The following is a 19,206-nucleotide window of genomic DNA, read 5'->3' as shown; positions in this document are numbered from 1 at the left end:
TGGAAAGTGGCTATAAGGCTTTAGATACCTTAGCTAATACTAGCAATCCCTTTTTATATACCCTTTAAGACTGTTTTAATAGGCTATATACTAAAACTGCCTTATAGGCTACTTTTTATTTTCTGTAATATTTATTTATATAGGTAAATAAAAAAATTAATTTATAGCTATTAAACTATAAAACTATTTTATATATATTTTTTAAAAAGTAGCTTAATAAATAGCTTAAAGTGCAATAAGTTAAATAGTATAGGTTATATCTTTATATAACTGCTATAGTAGGCATTAAAGGTATTTAAAGTTTAATATAAGGTAAATAGGTTTTAAAAGCATTTTTATTATAGGATATTTATAATAAAAAGTTAACTATAGTAAATTAAAGAGTTAGCTTATAGTAAATTAAAAAATAGGCTATAGTAAGTTAAGAGGTAGGCTATAGTAAATTAAAGAGTTAAGTAGTAAGTTAAAAAGTCTAGCAGTAAATTAAGGAGTTAAGTAATAAATTAAAGAGTTAAGTAATAAATTAAAGAGTTAAGTAGTAAATTAAAGAATTAAGTAATAAATTAAAGAGTTAAGTAATAAATTAAAGAGTTAAGTAATAAATTAAAAAGTTAAATAATAAATTAAAAAGTTAAATAGTAAATTAAAGAGTTTAGTAATAAATTAAAAAGTCTAATAATAAATTAAAGAGTCTAGTAGTAAATAAAAGAGTTTAGTAATAAATTAAAGAGTTAAGTAGTAAGTTAAAGAGTCTAGCAGTAAATTAAAGAGTTAAGTAGTAAATTAAAGAGTTTAATAGTAAATTAAAGAGTTTAATAGTAAATTAAAAAGTCTAATAGTAAATTAAAGAGTTAAATAGTAAGTTAAAGAGTTTAATAATAAATTAAAGAGTTTAATAATAAATTAAAAAGTTAAGTAATAAATTAAAGAGTTAAGTAATAAGTTAAAGAGTTTAGTAATAAATTAAAGAGTTAAGTAATAAGTTAAAAAATTAAGTAGTAAATTAAAGAGTTAAGTAATAAATTAAAAAGTTAAAAAATAATTTAAGTATTTATAATTAAAATTAACCTTAATATTTTAAGTTAATTATATATTATATTAGCTAACCTTAAGTATAGAGTTAATATAGATTTTAGCTAATTAGCTACTTAATTTAATATTAAATAATTAAATATAAAAACTAAAGTAAGATTACTTATTTTAATAGCTAATTTATAATAAATTATCTATAAATAATATATAGGGTTATTATTAAGCTTTTATAAGGAATAGACTTAAACTATATATATTATAAATATAATATATAGAAGGGAGAACTTAATCTCTACTTAAAATTGCATTAAGCTAATAAAATTATACTTAATATATATATTAAGACTTTTATAAGAACTATATATAGACTTTCTTTTTATTTTAGGTTTTTAGTAATTTACTTACTTACTTAATAAAATAGCTAAAGGAGTAGGCTATTAAGCACTATTAAGTTATATATAACTATCCTAAAGGGAGTTACTTTCTATTTAGTATAATTAGTATTACTTAATATTATACCTTTAGTTAATTCTATTTATGAATTATTATATCTATATAATATAGGTAGTTAAGAAATTAAAAAGCAGCTATAAGGCCCTAAATGCCTTAATTAATACTAGTAATCCCTTTTTATATACCCTTTAAGACTGTTTTAATAAGCTATATATTAAAACTGCCTTATAGACTACTTTTTATTTTTTATAATATTTATTTATATAGGTAAATAAAAAAATTAACTTATAGCTATTAAACTATAAAACTATTTTATATATATTTTTTAAAAAGTAACTTAATAAATAGCTTAAAGTATAATAAGTTAAATAGTATAGGTTATATCTTTATATAATTACTATAATAGGCATTAAAGGTATTTAAAATTTAATATAAAGTAGATAGGTTTTAAAAGCATTTTTACTATAAGATATTTATAATAAAAAGTTAATTATAGTAAATTAAAAAGTTAGCCTATAATAAATTAAAAGATAGGCTATAATAAATTAAAAGATAGGCTATAGTAAATTAAAGAGTTAAGCAGTAAGTTAAAAAGTCTAGCAATAAATTAAAAAGTTAAATAGTAAATTAAAAAGTTAAGTAATAAATTAAAAAGTTAAGCAGTAAGTTAAAAAGTCTAGCAGTAAATTAAGAAGTTAAATAGTAAATTTAAAAGTTAAATAATAAGTTAAAGAGTTAAATAGTAAATTAAAGAGTTAAGTAATAAATTAAAAAGTTAAGAAGTAATTTAAGTATTTATAATTAAAATTAACCTTAATATTTTAAGTTAATTATATATTATATTAGCTAACTTTAAGTATAGAGTTAATATAGATTTTAGCTAATTAGCTATTTAACTTAGTATTAAATAATTAAGTATAAAAACTAAAGTAGAATTACTTATTTTAGTAGTTAATTTATAATAAATTGTTTATAAATAATATATAGGCCTACTGCCTTAAGGTTATTTATTAACTTACTTTACTGGCTACTATATTATATATATTAAGTCTAGCTCTTTACTATATATTTTTTAAAGTATTTACTTAAGGCTATTTTTATTATACCCTTTATATTTCTACTTATATCCCTTATAGATATTACTAGTTAAGCTACTTACTACTATATATATAAAGTAATATTATACTAGCTTTTTAACTTAATATATAATAGGCCTCTCCCTTTAGGCAGCTAGCCCTTTTAAGCTATAGCCTAATATATAGATACTAAAGCTAATAGCTTAAGCTATACTTTTAAAATGCTATAAATTAGCCTTATTAAAGCTAGAGATAATAATAGTAATATAGTAGCCTAAACTTAAATAGTAGTCTAAAAAGGCTAGTTACTATATATTAAAGCTAAAAAGGCAGAGAGGGCATATATTCTAAAATTACTAATACTTTTAGCAGAAGTAATAATAACTATTGCCTATTTTAATACTAGCCTTACCTTTAAGCAGCTAGCCTTTTTAGGCTATAGCTTAATATATTAATATTAAGGCTAATAGCTTAAACTATACCTCTAAGAGGCTATATATAGCTGCTATATATACTATATATAGCAGCCCTTTTTGCCTAATCTAGTATACCTGCCTTACCTTATACTATAGCTAAAAATAGATATAGTAATATAATAGCCTACTCTAGAGCTATAGCTTAAGAAGTCTAGCTACTATATATTAAGCCTAAAAATAGAAAAAGGGTATATAGTCTAAAATTATAAAGGCTTTTAGTAAAAGTACTATAAAAGATTATTAAGTTAGAAGATTTTATATAATAGAGTTAATAAGAGGTTTAGTTATAGGTTTAAGATTATAATATTAAGGCTAAAGGTTTAACTTTACTATATAGGCTTCTCTTTCTTAACTGTTTTCTAGTAGTATTTCTTTTTTTTTACTTTTTTTCTATTTTTTTAGCCTTTTCTCTCTCTCTTTTTCTCTCTCTTAAGCTATATTACCTCTAGTAATTTAGCCTGCCTTATAGCTAGCTAGCTAGCTGTTTATATTAGACCTATTTAATATTAGGTATATTTACTTAAGTTAAGCTGCCTTCTTTTCTATTAGTACTTTAGCCTATATTACCTATAGCCTCCTTACTTAAGGTTATTTATCCTTCTGCTATACTGGTTTTCTAGCTGGCCTTTATATATATAGATATAAGATAGGTATTTATTAGCTTTTAGCTGCCTACTTTTAGCTAGCTTTCCTTTATAATACCTGCCTTATTAAGGCCTCCTGCCTGGCCTTTATAACTTATAGCTCTAGCTAGCTCTAGCCCTAATATATAACCCTACTTAAGGTTAAAGTATACCTTCTTATTAATCCTTGCCTAACTGGTACTATATCCTATATTACTAATAGCCTACTATCTTAAGGTTATTTATTGCCTTATAATACTATATTAGCTATATCTTAAAGGTATGCTTTTTTTCTGCCTTTTATTATACCTTTCTTTCTCTTTACTTTACTATATTACTATATAGTATAGTACTTACTTTATTATAGTAATCCTTTTTTTCTCTTTACCTTTATTATAATAAGACTATATTTAGCTAAATAGTATAGTTACTATTCTATTAGTAATTTAGCCTATATTATTAATAGCCTATTGCCTTAAGGTTATTTATTGCTTTATTATATTATTATATTAATTACTATTATACTATATATATATAGTAATAATATACTTAAGGCTATATATTTCCTTTTTTACTAGCTTAATTTAGGCCTTTTTTACCTCTTTTATATACCTCTATTAATATCTCTTTTTTACTTATTAATATCTCTAGCTATTATTAATAGATAGCTATATTAATATTATATTAGCTAGCCCTCTTTTTCCTTTTAGCCTACTTAATATCTAGCCTAGCCTAATAATATACCCTTCCCTTAATATAATAATAGCAATATAGCTATATATAATATTTATATATAGGCAACCTAATTACTTACTTACTGGCCTTTTTAAACTATAGCTTAACTATTATATATATTAAAACTAATAGCTTAAGCTATACTTCTAAAAGGCTATATAGAAGTGCTATTATTACTTACTTACCTATTTACCTTTTTTTAGCCTCCTTTTCCTTCTTTTTAAACCCTCTTTCCTTTCTTTTCTTTACTGCCTTTACCTAGCCTCCTATCTAGCCTTCTTAAACTGCAGCTTGGCCCTAATATATAGCCTTACTTAAGGTTAGCTTAATACTCTTTATTAGCTTATATCTATTTAATAATATAGCTATCTGGTAGTATAGCAGCCTCTGCTTTTTCTGGCTAATTATGGCCCTGCCCTAATTAGTAGTATGGCCTATATTACTGCTGGCCTAGCAGTTAGAAAAGTCTCTAGGGCTGCCTTTATTTACATTAATAATAAACGCCATTAATATCTAGGTAAGTTCTCTTTACTGCTTGCTCGTTACACGCTTATATATATAGAATGCTATTTTATTTGCCGCTAATGATGATATTACGTTATCCCTAGAGATTGATTTGGCCTACGCTCTCCAAGTCTCTCTCTTTTATATCCCTGCTTTAGTCTTCTTTTCGGCGGTCTTTCTCTTACCTAGGCCCATGCAAAAGGATCAAATGTTTTCTTTAGTGTTCCCTCAGTGGGATATGTTTGTCGTTATCTTTTCCGTATTTTTACATATATACATGCAGAACGAGGGCAAAAGCAATTACTTCAAAGGGAGTATTTTTTTAATGCTATATGCAGTTGTCGTAACAGGCTTTATTTTATCAGATAAGTCAGACCAGTTATATACTTAATAGTCATGGCTTAAACCAAACTACTGTTTTTATATCTTGGGTGTAACTGGCTGTGTTATTATATGAGCATGATAGGAAAGATACTGACGGCTACAATAAGACTGGCAGCAGTCCCACTAGATGCGGCAACGTCAACGCTGGTAAACATAGGAGGGAACCTGCACTTTGTTAGACTGATAATTACTCGAAGAGAAATCAAGCCTCGGAATACAGAGCATGTACAGAAACGGGCATAAAGGCTACACTTCTCGCTAACAAGGCTGTGTTGAGAGGCTTTTGAGTGAATTAATTGCCAAAACGCCCTTAATATCAGACTTGGAGTGGCAGATGCCACTAGGAGAATTACACTGCACCGAGGCTGCTTGATGGTTGGTCGAGTGTAAGGTAACAGTGTCGTACTATTCGTTATGTGTATTTGGTTCAGATGGCGTTTAATGATGGTGCCAGTTAAGTAGTTCTACTTATGCGCATTCTTGGAACCTGCATTAGAGGACCTGTCCAACCCACCATCCAATTAGGAATTGAGGACTTTGGTGATACAGACATTAGCCAAGTTTAAACAACTAAAGTTTATTATTTGGCTAGGCTTAGATTCCGAGTTGCAGGTTTGGCCTAAGACAGCAGGTAGAAAGCTGTGAAACCCGGACTTAACGCAAATAGCTGCCAGAATACTGTAGGAAAAGACTAAACCCAATTTTTACAAGCAAGATTATAGAAAAATAGCCTTAAAGAGTTTTATTTAATACTAGCTCCTGCTATTATCTTAAAAAGCTTTATAATTATATAGGTATTTAAATAATAATTTAATTATAGAACTTTACTGCTAAATGGTAGAAATACCATCTTCTGGCCAATTTAATTTAAGACTTCCGATTTTTTTATTTATTAGTAAAGGTACAGTTCTAAGGTTGGAAGGAATGCAACCTGCCCCGTTAAGAAACCCAGATTTAAATAAAACAAGAACAATTTTCCGTGTCTCAGATAATGAGTGCAACCACGGCAGAGCTAGACTGGTGGCTACAGCAAATATCAGACATTCCTTAGCTACCATTTATCTGGAGGCATAGCGCCCAGAGCCAAAGCTTGATCGTGCCTGTTTTGGTAATGAAGGGTAAAGGAAAAATGGATCTGCGCTAACTAAAGTCACCTCTGCCGAGAGCGTCTCCACACTAATGATTATCTGGTCATTAGGAAACCAATCAGAGCATCTATATGTATGAAACACATACTTAATGTGTATCATAATAACTTTCCGTCTTTCTGATAGCAGGGATATACGTAATGTCCAGGAGTTTCTCATTTTGAAGCAAAATAATTCTATTAACGCTTCCACTACTTATACCTAGGGATGTGTCCGAAGTTAGCTAGGACTGAGATATCTCTTTGTCTTGTTGTCTTCATAAGAACGCCTCTTTGCATTAACAACTGGAACTCCCGTTTCGCTCTGTTTACTTTATACTTATTTCCTGTCGCTAGTGATTGACGACATAATGGTAAATTATTATTATTACGAACCTTCTCTTCCTGTAGCAACGATTTTTGCAGTCATCTTTATCCTGTCATTTGCTGTTCACCTCTTCCAAACTATTAGAACAAGAACATGGTTTTTCGTGCCATTTCTAGTTGGCTTACTGTGTAAGTCCGACTATTTATCCCGCTCTTCTCGACCGATGGCTAACAGAGTCTACTCATCAGTCGAGGCCATCGCTTTTGTTAGTCGCGCAGTCAGTGCCCGGGAGTCGCCGAACTACACCTTTGGTCCTTGTGTTGTACAGAATTTACTTCTTCTTCTGGGACCCACATGCTATGCTGCATCCATCTACATGGGTCTGGGACGATACATCCGAAAATTGGAGGGGGAGCAGTTCTCGTTGCTTAAGCCGAACTGGCTGACGAAAGTCTTCCTCGTTGGCGACATAGTATCAATTGCGCTGCAAGCGGTTGGTAAGTCTGCATATCAGCCAAATAATAGCCATGACTAACGGTTTTCAGATGGTGGAAAGTTCGTCAAGGTTGACACCGCAGACAACGAGACGACAGTAGAAAGCGTTGTAACTGCTGGCATAATGGTACAGCTCGTGTTTTTCACCCTCTTTATTGCGCTGGCGACATCGTTCCACTTCCTATTTCTCAACAAGTCTCTAGTACAGCCTTACGGCTGGCAAAAGTTCATGGTCGTCATTTCCGTAGCAAGCGCACTCATCCTCGTACGATCGCTTTTTCGAATGATTGAGTACGTTGAAGGACGTGATGGAGAGCTGCAATCTAAAGAGGTGTATATCTATGCCCTCGATGCAATTCCCATGGCTATTGTCAGCATCGGCTTTCACGTTTTTCATCCCTCAAAGTATTTTAATAGCAGGAGAAAAAGTTTTTGCGAGGCAGAGAGCGAGATGACGCTGGGTTTTCCGCATATTCCGCGCCCTGGGTCATAGTCAAAATACAACAATAGTTTCAGCGCGATAAATAGTTATAGTTCGAGGAGGTTTTACGATAGAGATTTTCATTTGTCTGTAGGTCCATTCCTTCAGTGAATAAAAACAGACGGTTATACTGCTAAGATATAGACAGATTCTAGCCTCCTTGAATAAAATTTTGAAATGCTTGAACCGTAAGTTGACAAGGAATCTGACAGGCCCCTGTCTTGTTGGCAAACCAACCCGATTGATTTGAGTGTGAGCCCGATTTCCATGATCCTTTGGGCGATATGGATCTTCCGGCAACCGTAGTCTTGCGAAGTGGCAGGAAGGATATATATAAACACAGTCCCGTTTCCCAACACCTGGCCTAAGTTCTTAGATAGGAGCATGCTGAGTTGTTTTCTCCTGATAAACTAGACTGGAGAATTGTTATAGTGAAGGATGTCCGCGACTCGGATTTTCCAAATCCCGAGTATGTGTCACTCTCGAGGCTAGGTATCGCGTTTCTCGCCCATCACGTCATTGTTGATGGTATGAGCGCCGTCACCTTTCATTCCTCACTATAAGACAATCTGAAGTACATTTCAGATTCAAGGCAACTGCCTCATCGGCCCATGAAGCTGAAAGCAAGGCCAAATATTTCAGCAGCTATGAAAAGCCCCGTCGATTGTCTGTCATGCAGTTTTGGCCTTTGCGATGGGTCTAGCTCGTTTGGAGAGCCAATCTGGGCTGGTGCCGCAATGTCTACAACACCAGTAACCGATTTCAATCTTGTATTCGTATTATTGCGATTCCTACCAAAGAGCTTTCAGTTGTCATTCAAGAGTGCAGCACTTTACCAGGACTGCTCCACTCTCTTATCTGCACTTCTCCCACCCATAATATCAGAGACTATTAGAGTGGATTTACTTCCATAAAGCTCTCATTAGTGAGAAGGCATATAGGGGCCTCAAAAAGAGATAACGCCGACCACATCTACTTTCTGACTAGCTGTACGCCGTATAAGCAACTGAACACAATCGAGAGCTATATAACTCACTCAGTCATTAATCAAAGGTACATCATGGACCTTGCGAGTTCTTTCAGTAACGAGATAGTAACTAAAGCCAAGCAATATCCTCAAGATAGCATAGTCGAGGTTAGGTAGGATCAAAGATACCATGTCTCATTGCCAATATCAAGAGGGCACAGAGACATTGTACACATATGAGCTGCCCAATATGGACTCTATTGCTTCTGTATCTTCACCGAAAGGTGGTGGCCTAAGACTTGAGAAATTTGTCTTCGCGCAGTGTGGGCTAGTTACCGGTCCCGTTATGTCATTCGATTGTGTCAGCATGGCAAGAGGCAGTCTGACTATTGGTATTACTTCCTCAACCCCCGGGCCTCAGGTTCACCGTAGCAAGTTCCTGGCTGGCATTACTGTCTCTTCACTTGGTCCAACCAATTCGACCGATACCCTAGGTGAATTCGACGTTTCTCTTTTCTCTGAAGCCGAACTCTTCGACTCAAAAAACAGCCCATCTTGCCCTCCTAGGCCTAATAGGCCTGTGGACTTCCAATGAAGCGAACACTCGATATGAGGCTAAGGGAGAACGAACTACAGTTTGGGGCCCGATGGGGTATTGGGCGGGCAAGGAGACGAGCCGAAACCTCCACGAGTTAAGGAATCCGCACCGAACACCAACAAACAGACAAAAGATCTTTGGGATGAGGTAGTCGAGTACTGGTGTGACATCAACAAAGGTAATCTTCGTTGCGGAGTCTCACAGGCTGTAACAGCCATTCCTGAGTGGGAGTTCGATGCCTTTGCAGATACCTTCAGAAAGCCCGACCTTCTAATTGCCTAATTTGAAGACATCTGTTTGGCACCGCCACATATATCTGCATCATTCGCTTTCTCAAATGACAGGTCGCGTCGAAATATAAAGAATCGTCATGTTATTGGTATCGATAATAGCTGGACTTCTGCTATTCCATATACAAGAATGTTCGTGTTCGCTCTGGAAAGCCATTTGACTTCCCACCTGTGATCCTTCCTGGCATCACAGCTTTCGATATCGCTGGCCCAAGCCCCTCAAGGATTTTAGTGTAGCCTGAGAACGTCACTCACCAAGGCTTTCAAATGAGTTTGCAAAGTTGGGGCTGCGTGATATACACCTTTGATGCCAACTGGGTGGCGTTGTATCACCCGGACATTCATTTTGAACATGGCAATGATGATTGAATGGATGTCTTAGTAGTGCCTCCTTGATGCCCTATGGGCAAGTTGCCAGATCACCATATCGACTCTTGTCACGAGTGTCATTATGACCACTCAAGCAAGCTTCTTCTCCATCCCACCTTATAACTTCACAGCTTCCCAAATGGTCCCTATCTATATACCCTCCCATGATTGGAAGCTTTATGAAAGTGCTTATTGGCGGTACACTGACCGACTAGCTACTAATTCATAGGCCGCAAGAGGAATGGAATTTGCGAGCCTGAGAACAAGCTATGAGTGTACCTCCTAGTGCCACTTCTAGCAGCAACTGGCTGACATCTGTACGGCGTCGGCGCCAGCACAGATGTCTACTCTATCCTGCCATGTGTTGGACTTTATCTCATCGGCGTCTAGACCGACGTTTGCCCTCCCATTGGTCTAGGCTATGCTCTTGGCTCCTATCCTGAGCTCGAGGACGGGATTGTCCAACTGTCCATCAGGATTTCTAGCTTCCCAGCCAAAATCTAGATCCTAGGCAATAGTGAGGGCAAGGGGTATTTTGCCTGTATGTGTTTATTGGTGCCCTTTACCTTTGTTCCCTGGGGGCTGAAACCTCTTTGAAAACCCTAACCTTATCACAAGTCAATTGTCTAACCTTGAGCGCATTGTTGATGGGGGCATGCCTAGCTTTTTTATCCAGCCATGGACCAAACTGAGTGGCCCGCAAAATGCCATAATATACCTGGCCGTTAGTATCTTTACGGTCCATGCAACCTCAATCTGTTTTCAGTTCCAGGGCAAGGTTCTGCAAAGGAGTAGTGTATCTCTATATTACAGGAGTTGCAAGCAATGTACTATGTGATTTAACAGCCGCCTATAAGGTTAAGCTTTAGGCTGCGAAAATAGGTAATAAATGACAACACGGTGTTCTTAGCCAACACGTCATCAGCAACATTATAAATCCTTCGAAAATCCGCAATCTTCCTTCTACAACATTAACAGAACTAATGAGAAATGTCGCACGTAACAGGCAGGAGGTATTTTACTAGGTCTTTACTCCTTGCATGTTCCTTTTTGTCCGCATTCGCGAGCAGATGGCCCGAGCCACCACTGTGGACTGACAAAGACCCCTGTCCTTCGATTCTTCGATCAATCGTGCCATCGTACCAGCCATTCGGCAGATGGGAAGCTGTGCACAACGCCATGACAACATGCAGCAACATCACTGAGGTCGACCTGAGGAACGGTGGGCCAAGTTGCACAGAGTTTCCCGATGGTTACAATCTGCCATTCCGGCCGGACGGAAGCGATCGCTATCGGCGCCACAAGTACTATCGCTATATGACTACGAGTTTCAAAAGTCTGAGTTGGAATATATGCGGTCAGGAACACCACATTGGGCAAACGATGATGGCACATGGCCAGTGTCGAGTTCCACAAATGCCGTTATAAGATGGGCAACAGAAATATATTATCGTGGCCGATGGAAATGAAATGAGCTGTCATACAAATTCAAATATCCCGCTGGCCTGACAGGCTACTCTGCATGGCATGGAGACGGAATTGCACGAAGGTGGTATGATCAACGACATACATCGATTGTAAGGTTATCAATGGACAACATGCAGCTCTGGTTGGACGCTATGGACTTCTCCAAGGTGCACACTTTGTCAATCGAGTATGGGAACACTCGGCCAGAAGGGAAAGGTTTACTCGTTGACCGTCCCCGAGCATTAATTAGTATGCTGCATGAGATAGGTTCGTGGGAGCGTTATTTTGAGTTGAGTGGACCGAAAGCTAATGCTTACATGGCACGCCTTACCTCGACTATAACATCATTAAATTTGCCTACTAGTTTAGGTCACGAAGAGTATAGTCCTGGTTCCCCGCGAGAAAATTAAACTTACTGCAACTCTGGGTTGTGTTGGTTGCCTTATTTGTGAAGAGCTAATTAGTGTGAGGCAGCATCCGAATTCGCCCGCAGACCGAGCTAGATACTCCGCCACCAGAGGGAGGCGGGCTATCTCAGACGGTCGGTCCACTTTAACTATGGGAATGACCTGCAATACCATTTTAGTAAGCGCTAGCATTTAGACTACAAGTGAGAACTCATTTAGATAAACATCTGGCCTTGAACTTGGAGGTTGCGACTGCAGATTCTATCCTTGATTCCCCATGCAATTTCCATAATGATTCCATTACTACAAGACACCTCAATTGCAGCTAGCAAACCATTTGTAGCTACTGCCAAACGTGGTGACATGATATGCAGCGATTCGTCTGCATCATCCACGATCGAGTATGAGCATGCATCTTTGAGTGAAACCTCATGGTCAGAAGAAGCAGCAGAAAGCAGTCATGAGAGACCTGCTCTACACAAAGTTCTATCAGATCTTTTTGATGAGAATATCCTTGCCAAACCCTATCGTGCAGCGAGTAGGGTCTTGCAAGGCTTTGACCCGGCACACCATGGTTTCCCCGAAATCGTGCCCCAGCAAGGCCCGAAGCTAGGGCGATGGGAAATTCGCGAACCTGAGTTCTGGACATGTGGTTTTTTCCCGGGAATACTGTACACGTTGCTCGAGCGATCCATCAGATACCCGAGATCGATCAGGGCCGGCAGCCCCGGACACGGATCATCCATGATTACCAGGGGCCATTTACTCCCGTTATGCAAGTCATGGTCTGAGCCACTTCATGCCATGGCTAGCAGAACAGACACCCACGACATTGGCTTTATCATCATGCCGGCCCTCCGGAGAGACTTTGAACTATTCGGAAGTGAAAGAAGTTTAGGTTCTATCATACAAGCAGCTCACAACTTGGCTACCCGTTATGTGTTAGCTGCTGGTGCCATTCGCAGCTGGGACTGCCTTCTGAAGAAGGACATCACCATCACAGATATGGAGAACAATCTACTAACCATCATTGATAGCATGTGCAATCTTGACCTGTTATTCTATGCTGCTGCACAGACGGGTGAACAGAGACTCGCTGACATTGCTTCATCCCATGCAACAACATTATTGAAGACGCATCTTCGACAAGAGACTGCGAGTTCAACTCTCAAGAGCGGATATCAGGGGCAACTCTACTCAACTTGTCATGTTGCCAACATTGACCCCAAAACAGGAGATTTGAAATGGCGACGGACAGCCCAGGGCTATACCGATGATTCGACATGGTCGAGGGGTCAAGCGTGGGCTATCCTTGGTTATGCACAGACTTACAACTGGACCAAAAAGGAAAGGTTCCTTGACGCAGCTTGCGGATGCGCCGAGTACTTCCTACATAGACTAGAGACATCCCCTTCTTGTGTCGAGCTTCCGGTTCAGTGCAGTTCAGGACACAAAAGCGCTCGCCGAGGGCGACATGTGCCGCTCTGGGACTTCGATGCGCCCATTGAGAATCCTCGAGAGCCTCTTCGTGATTCATCAGCTGGTGTCATTGCTGCCAATGGAATGTTATTGATATCTCAGGCGCTTGCTGGGTTGGGAAGATACACGTTGTCAGGCCACTTCTTCGACGCATCTATTGAAATCGTCAAGGACACGTTGGATGTTTGTCTCGCTACCGAGAAAGTCGTGATGACCACCTCTGAAGACGGTGGAAAGTCCATCAAAGTGGAAGATACTGTCTCGGGGACCACGTTTGATGCTCTTTTGAAGAATGGGACAGCTAACAACAATGAAAACGCCAAGAGACGATATGCAAACCACGGACTGGTATATGGAGATTACTATCTTGTCGAGGTCGGAAACCTTCTTCTAAGTATGGGTCTGGCCTAGATACGGGTTCTCCTGGTTAGTCATCATGATACCTGTTATCTATAGGTTTTTAGCTAGATGTGTTTTATGTAGTTGAGACTCGTGGCTGAGCGCTTAAATCGGCAGAGAAGAGAACTTAGATACAGGTTCTCCCAGCTATGGCAGTAGATACTTTTGATACCATGCTGATTTCTCTTATTCTGACAGTAAATTATAATATTGATCTGTAGTTGCGCGACTAGTATAATTAAGGAGGTTCTTCAGAGGGTTGATATTTGTGACCTGTAAGTAAGAGACGATAACCAGGGCAAATAGCCCAGAAATATACTTGTAGATATGGAAAGGCTCTCAGGGTAGACATGAAGATGTTCTGTCTTTGCATTTTGACTGAGTATAGCTCTACGTAGGCCCTCTTCCCGAGGCCCCCCGAGGTGTTACCTGTTGAATACTGATATGTGTTTCCCCAGCTGCTGTTACATCAATCTCTAGCATATTCTTGTAGGCCCAATCGTCCTGGAGATAGTACCAGTCATTAGGCACATGCTCCATGCTCTGATTTACGTTGCTCACGCCAAACACTGCAGTTACAACAAAAGCTGATAGCGGAGCCTCCGACGCGACGGGCATGTTGGACTGATTACCCGCGGCACCTGCACCAGAATACCGAATGGACGGAATCAACGTCTTCTGTGAGACTAGATTTGTGTTGGGATCTGCTTGAATCAGATAACCTCTGCGTCCTAGCTTCGCTTGATCGCGGGCAAGGCCTCCTTTGAGGTGGATGCTTGGTGTCAGATCAACAATGCCACTGACTCCGCGTCGAGATTTGACCAGGACGCTAGCTTGCTCAGTAACATACCCTTCAGCGAACTGCCCGTGATGCTTAATCTTTGACGTGTCGTTCGCGGGAATATGATACCCTGCATCCGTGAGCGCGTCTACTGCGAAGGAGCTGTCCACCATTTCGAAGCAGTTAAACCACGGGATGCCATTGACTGCTCCAAGGCCTCTTATGCGATGGATACGAAGATGCCATCCCGGGTAGTGGTAAGTTAAAGGAATCAGAGTCGTCTGGATTGCTATGTCCACGCTCTCGACTGGTCTCCACGTGCTAGTAGTGGAAGGAAGATGACCACGGCCTTTTGCAGAGTGAATAAGTATAGTGTCGAAACGAACGTCAACCGGCTGCGACCTGACCCTCCACGGTCCATCTTCATCCAACTTCACAGTCAAAGTGCTGTCAGGTGCAATTTGGTGGAGTTCCATGCCAGTTGGTACGCTGTATCCAAAGGCAGAAGAGTATGCGAACTTTCCATACTTTGCTTCTCTGGCTTTGAACATCTTAGTAGTCATCTGTCCCGCTGATAGAAGATAATGATGCTCTTCAGAGTGACATACTATCTGGTGAGGTGCTGGAAAGGTCCTTGCATTGTCGGGGTGTCTGGCGCTTGGAATCAAGCCATAGATTGGATGGGGTTCTTCTTGGACGGTCCAGAATGGGTGGTCTGATGGTAGCCCAAGCACGACGAAAGACTTCAAGCACCAGTACACAGACTGTCTGGAATTATAATCCTCTGAGATATACATGTTGGGGTATGCATAGCCAATATTCATTGTACCGTCTGAATTGAAGATCTCTGGATGTTTCGCCCACCATCGCAAGTGCCGCAGGAGAAGTCCCTTGATTGTACCCAGGCTAAGTCTCGGCTCGGATGATTGGACTTCGGAGAGAGCAAGGGCAGACCAGAAAGCTCCACAGGCGAATCGGTAAGTCATACTTCTACCGAAGGGGATAGCAGCACCGTTTGTGTCAAAGTATCTCCAGTACTCAGACGCAAATTCTATCGCTTGCTGTCGATATTTCGCGACTCTTTTCACGTCATCTACTGCGAAGTGGACGTACAGTAGCTGTGCGAATTGCATGGCGAAACTTCCAGAGTAGTAATCTGCCTGCTTCCTGTCTTCCCCCCAAGCACCATCCGACGACCATCCCTCTCCGAGATAGAACTGATCGAGCAATTCAAAGTCGGCATCCATGGCTTGTCTCGCTTTCTCTTTGTCGGACCCCAGTACCTTCATCAGTGCCAAATTCACCAGAACTCGGAACCACCGCCAATTGTTTCGCGGCATATCAAACTTGTTAATTTGTTGCAACCATTTTTCCAGGTTCTTCGTAGACTCAGGGTTTAAGAATGACAGAATCACATGAGGTTCCGTCAGTAAGGCGAAAGCTATTGATTCCATTTCCACCATGCGCTGGTCAAAAGATCCGAGATGACCCCAGTATTCGGGATTCTCTGGATCGACACCAGCCTCAATGCCGCGGAGCCAGGAACGCAGTGAAGGGTCTGTGGATTTATCCACGAGGCTTGATATTGCCCATAGTGGACGAGCAAAACCTTCAAGCTGGGCGGCGACATCGTCAAAGGCCGCAGCAGTCGATGGAAATAGCTTCACGCGAGCGTTGGACTTGGACCTGTATTGCCCCAATGGTTTGATAATAGCGGTGGCTGCACGTATAAGATCATGACGATCCCGGAAGGGATTATCAGAAAAGCCGGGTAATCCAGGCATGGCAGGCTGATGGGCGAGACACGAATTGTGATGTCGAAGATACAAAGGGTGACCCAGATTACCAATCGTGACCAAGAACAATATGAATTTGGAGAGAGCTAGATTAATTTAGATGATCTCGGTGAATATTGGTCCGATTATCGATCCAGCTTGAGCGATGAGAAGCCAAGTTAGCATAAGCCAGTCACCCATCAACGTGCGGGGTTGTTCGGCACCTCGGGGTATCTCAAGCGGCCCCCGGGCTAAATAACTCGGGAGAATTGAACTCCCGTCTTCTCTCATCTTTGACACTCACATACAACTGTGCGGCGTTCTTTCACTCTTTGCAAAGCGATAGGATGGATAACGACGACCCCACTCAGCCGGAGCAGACTGCTCAAGCCCCCGATGCAGGGCTTGCTTGCAACTGCTGTCGGAAACGTAAGCTTCGATGCTCACGGGAGACGCCAATCTGCGAACACTGTCGCAAGACAGGTATGGTTACATGATGCTCCTCTTCATAACGAGATATGTAACAAGTCCTTCCAGGACAAGATTGCGTCTACGAGACAAAGCGCGCCAGACCTGGCATGAAAGGCGGCGCCATCGAAAACGTGCACAAACGGCTTGGTGCGGTCAGTGCCCATTTACCACGGTATTATGACTGATCAGATATAAGATACATTGGAACGGACGATCTCAAAACAACAGAAAGAGTTAGAAAACCTTCGCGACAAAGAGGCATCAACTACTCAGGCGAGCTCACAACAAGAAGCTGTAGATAGACAGAGTCTACTATCCTCTCTTGCCCGCGAGATATGCAAACTCGGCAATCCTACTCTTACCGCTTCTCCAGAAGCTTCTATTGATTCGACATGTAAACGTCGTCGAACAGAAAAACATGTCGGGTATCGAGAAAGGTCTCAGTATGCCGTCAATCAGCCAGGTTTACCCGATGATGCCATCCTAGATCTGGTCATAGACGCGTACTTTCGGCAGATACACCCATGGATTCCAATGATACACGAGGCCCGATTTCGCCAAAGACGTCAAGATCATGGGGACGACCGATGTCTGCTCCCTGTCCTCCAAGCCATGATGTTAAGTGCCTCGTATCATGTTCCCAGGAGAGACATCGCCGAAATAGCACAGAGTCTCATTGACGACCAAGAAGCTGTGAGAGACTGGGTGGTATCCAAAGCTACCAAGAGTCTGACAGTGGAGAACCTACAGGCCCTAATAATTATTTGTTTTCGCGATGTAAGCTTATATTAAATCCTTGATTGACTCTCATGACTGATTCGCCTTTTAGATTGGTGACGGAGAGGAGTGTCGAGCTTGGTCACTCATCGGTGCTTTGACTCGTATGGCTGGATATCTCCAACTCACAATAGAAAGCGAGGAAGCAGACCGCTCTTCATTTTCTCAACCAAATACTTCCCTAAATCCGCCACAAGGATGGACAGAAGCTGAAGAGAGAAGAAGAGTCTTCTGGTGTGTCTTCAACCTAGATCGATTCTGCTCCTTCACCACAGGCTGGAATACTAGCCTTACCTCAGATGATGTAAACCGCCGATTGCCCTGTGACGGAATATCATGGAGGAAAGAAGAGTCTGTATCGACCCCATACTTTGGGATTTGGGATAAATCAGCCGCACGCATTGGAAACCCCATCGCGTTTCTCCCTTCACATTCTGCCACTGTACCGGCTACCACTGATGAAGGTGGTTTTACACCTTCCGAAGCAACGGCATCACCGGGAGCAGCAGCGTCTTCTGTTGATATGTCGACAGTCGGGGCTTTTGCGTATTGTATCGAGGCAACCGAGTCATTGAGTCGCGTCACGAGTTATTTCCTCCAGCAGAAAGTTAATATCAAGGATCACAATGATCTCAGTGGTTGGCTCACTCGCTTTAAGGAGCTTGACGTACGACTGGTACACTGGAAGATGCTCCTCCCCAAGAAATGGAAAGTGAATATTGCTCAGCAATCGTCAAGGATGGATCCAAACCTTACGCTAGCGCATGTCACGCACAATGCATCTATGATACTACTCCATCAGCCCATCGCCTTTCCTCCTCTAAACTGGACTTTCCGAACAAGACTACCAAGTTTCTGTAGCCTCGATACTTGCCAAGCGGCTGCTATCGAGATCGCCACCATAACGAATCATTACTTGCAGATTGCTGAGCATATAGGGCCTCTCAATAATCAATATTCTTTTTGTGTATACCTTGCGGCCAGAGTTCTGCTTTTACTTTGGCGGTGTCATGCAACTGAATCTTTATCATCCGAGTTCTGGGTATTGATACAAAACCTAGAGACCATGGCTGAACGATGGGCGGGGCCCCATCAGCTCGGGCCTAAGGAGAATCTTGCATCCAAGTATCAGGCTGTTCTTGTTGACTTGCATACTCGATGCGTTCGAGAAGCATCTTTCAATATCAACCCTTCGGCTTATACAACAGAGGTTAATCACTCTCGGTCAATCTCAAAACTATTGAATGCGGCTCCGAGATTTCAAGGTCATCAACTCGCTAGACATCCAGCTGAAGAGAATGGGGGACCCTCATTCACGGGGAATGTATCAGCCAACGCGTACTACCCTGGTACGACTTCTAGCATAGCCAATGACCAAGAAGGGCAAAGCTGTAGTGTAGGAAGCGGAGATTTGGGGATGATTTCCCAGATGCTCCTTGATACCGAGTTTATTGATATGGATCGCATTATTAGCTTTGATGATGGCATCTTTGGCACTGAACACGAGAGCGGGTGCTTCTGAAGGTTTGTAGTATAGTAATAGCCAATGTATTTCTCATCTATTCCCATTAAAGTCCAGCAACTACAAATGGCCAATTGTTTACAAAGAATCAGGGTTTGGTGTGTTGAGAGTCGCGAATGGCAGCAGTCGACTTTCGGTGTAGCATTCACCGACAGCAGCAGCGGAACAGGATTTTCGTATAGAAGTCCAGT

The 19,206-nt window shown here is 40.3% G+C and overlaps 5 protein-coding genes; 4 read left to right on the top strand and 1 right to left on the bottom strand.

Annotated features, from left to right (window-relative positions):
• Positions 1–6,960: 6,960 nt before the first annotated feature.
• On the top strand, positions 6,961–8,276 carry FFUJ_11195 (related to RTM1 protein; the record flags this gene model as incomplete). XM_023570066.1 has 3 exons in its annotated part: positions 6,961–7,234; positions 7,283–7,602; positions 8,094–8,276. The coding sequence occupies 3 exons, from the start codon at positions 6,961–6,963 to the stop codon at positions 8,274–8,276; spliced, it is 777 nt and encodes a 258-aa protein (XP_023437188.1).
• A 594-nt stretch (positions 8,277–8,870) lies between these two features.
• Positions 8,871–9,275, top strand: FFUJ_11194 (uncharacterized protein; the record flags this gene model as incomplete). Its single annotated transcript, XM_023570065.1, has 1 exon — positions 8,871–9,275. One exon carries the CDS (start codon positions 8,871–8,873, stop codon positions 9,273–9,275), a length of 405 nt encoding a protein of 134 aa, XP_023437187.1.
• Positions 9,276–12,102: 2,827 nt separating this feature from the next.
• FFUJ_11193 (related to glucuronyl hydrolase) lies at positions 12,103–13,701 on the top strand (the record flags this gene model as incomplete). Its single annotated transcript, XM_023570064.1, has 1 exon — positions 12,103–13,701. The coding sequence occupies one exon, from the start codon at positions 12,103–12,105 to the stop codon at positions 13,699–13,701; it is 1,599 nt and encodes a 532-aa protein (XP_023437186.1).
• Positions 13,702–14,079: 378 nt separating this feature from the next.
• On the bottom strand, positions 14,080–16,254 carry FFUJ_11192 (uncharacterized protein; the record flags this gene model as incomplete). The annotated part of the gene is made up of 1 exon (XM_023570062.1): positions 14,080–16,254. One exon carries the CDS (start codon positions 16,252–16,254, stop codon positions 14,080–14,082), a length of 2,175 nt encoding a protein of 724 aa, XP_023437185.1.
• A 338-nt stretch (positions 16,255–16,592) lies between these two features.
• Positions 16,593–19,015, top strand: FFUJ_11191 (related to C6 transcription factor; the record flags this gene model as incomplete). XM_023570061.1 has 4 exons in its annotated part: positions 16,593–16,728; positions 16,783–16,863; positions 16,913–17,493; positions 17,546–19,015. The coding sequence occupies 4 exons, from the start codon at positions 16,593–16,595 to the stop codon at positions 19,013–19,015; spliced, it is 2,268 nt and encodes a 755-aa protein (XP_023437184.1).
• Between the last annotated feature and the right edge of the window lie 191 nt (positions 19,016–19,206).

The sequence above is a fragment of the Fusarium fujikuroi genome, chromosome FFUJ_chr10, assembly GCF_900079805.1.
Source record: "Fusarium fujikuroi IMI 58289 draft genome, chromosome FFUJ_chr10".
NCBI classification, from domain to species: domain Eukaryota; kingdom Fungi; phylum Ascomycota; class Sordariomycetes; order Hypocreales; family Nectriaceae; genus Fusarium; species Fusarium fujikuroi.
Note: the sequence above shows the minus strand (reverse complement) of the source record. Positions and strands in the feature narration are given on the sequence as shown.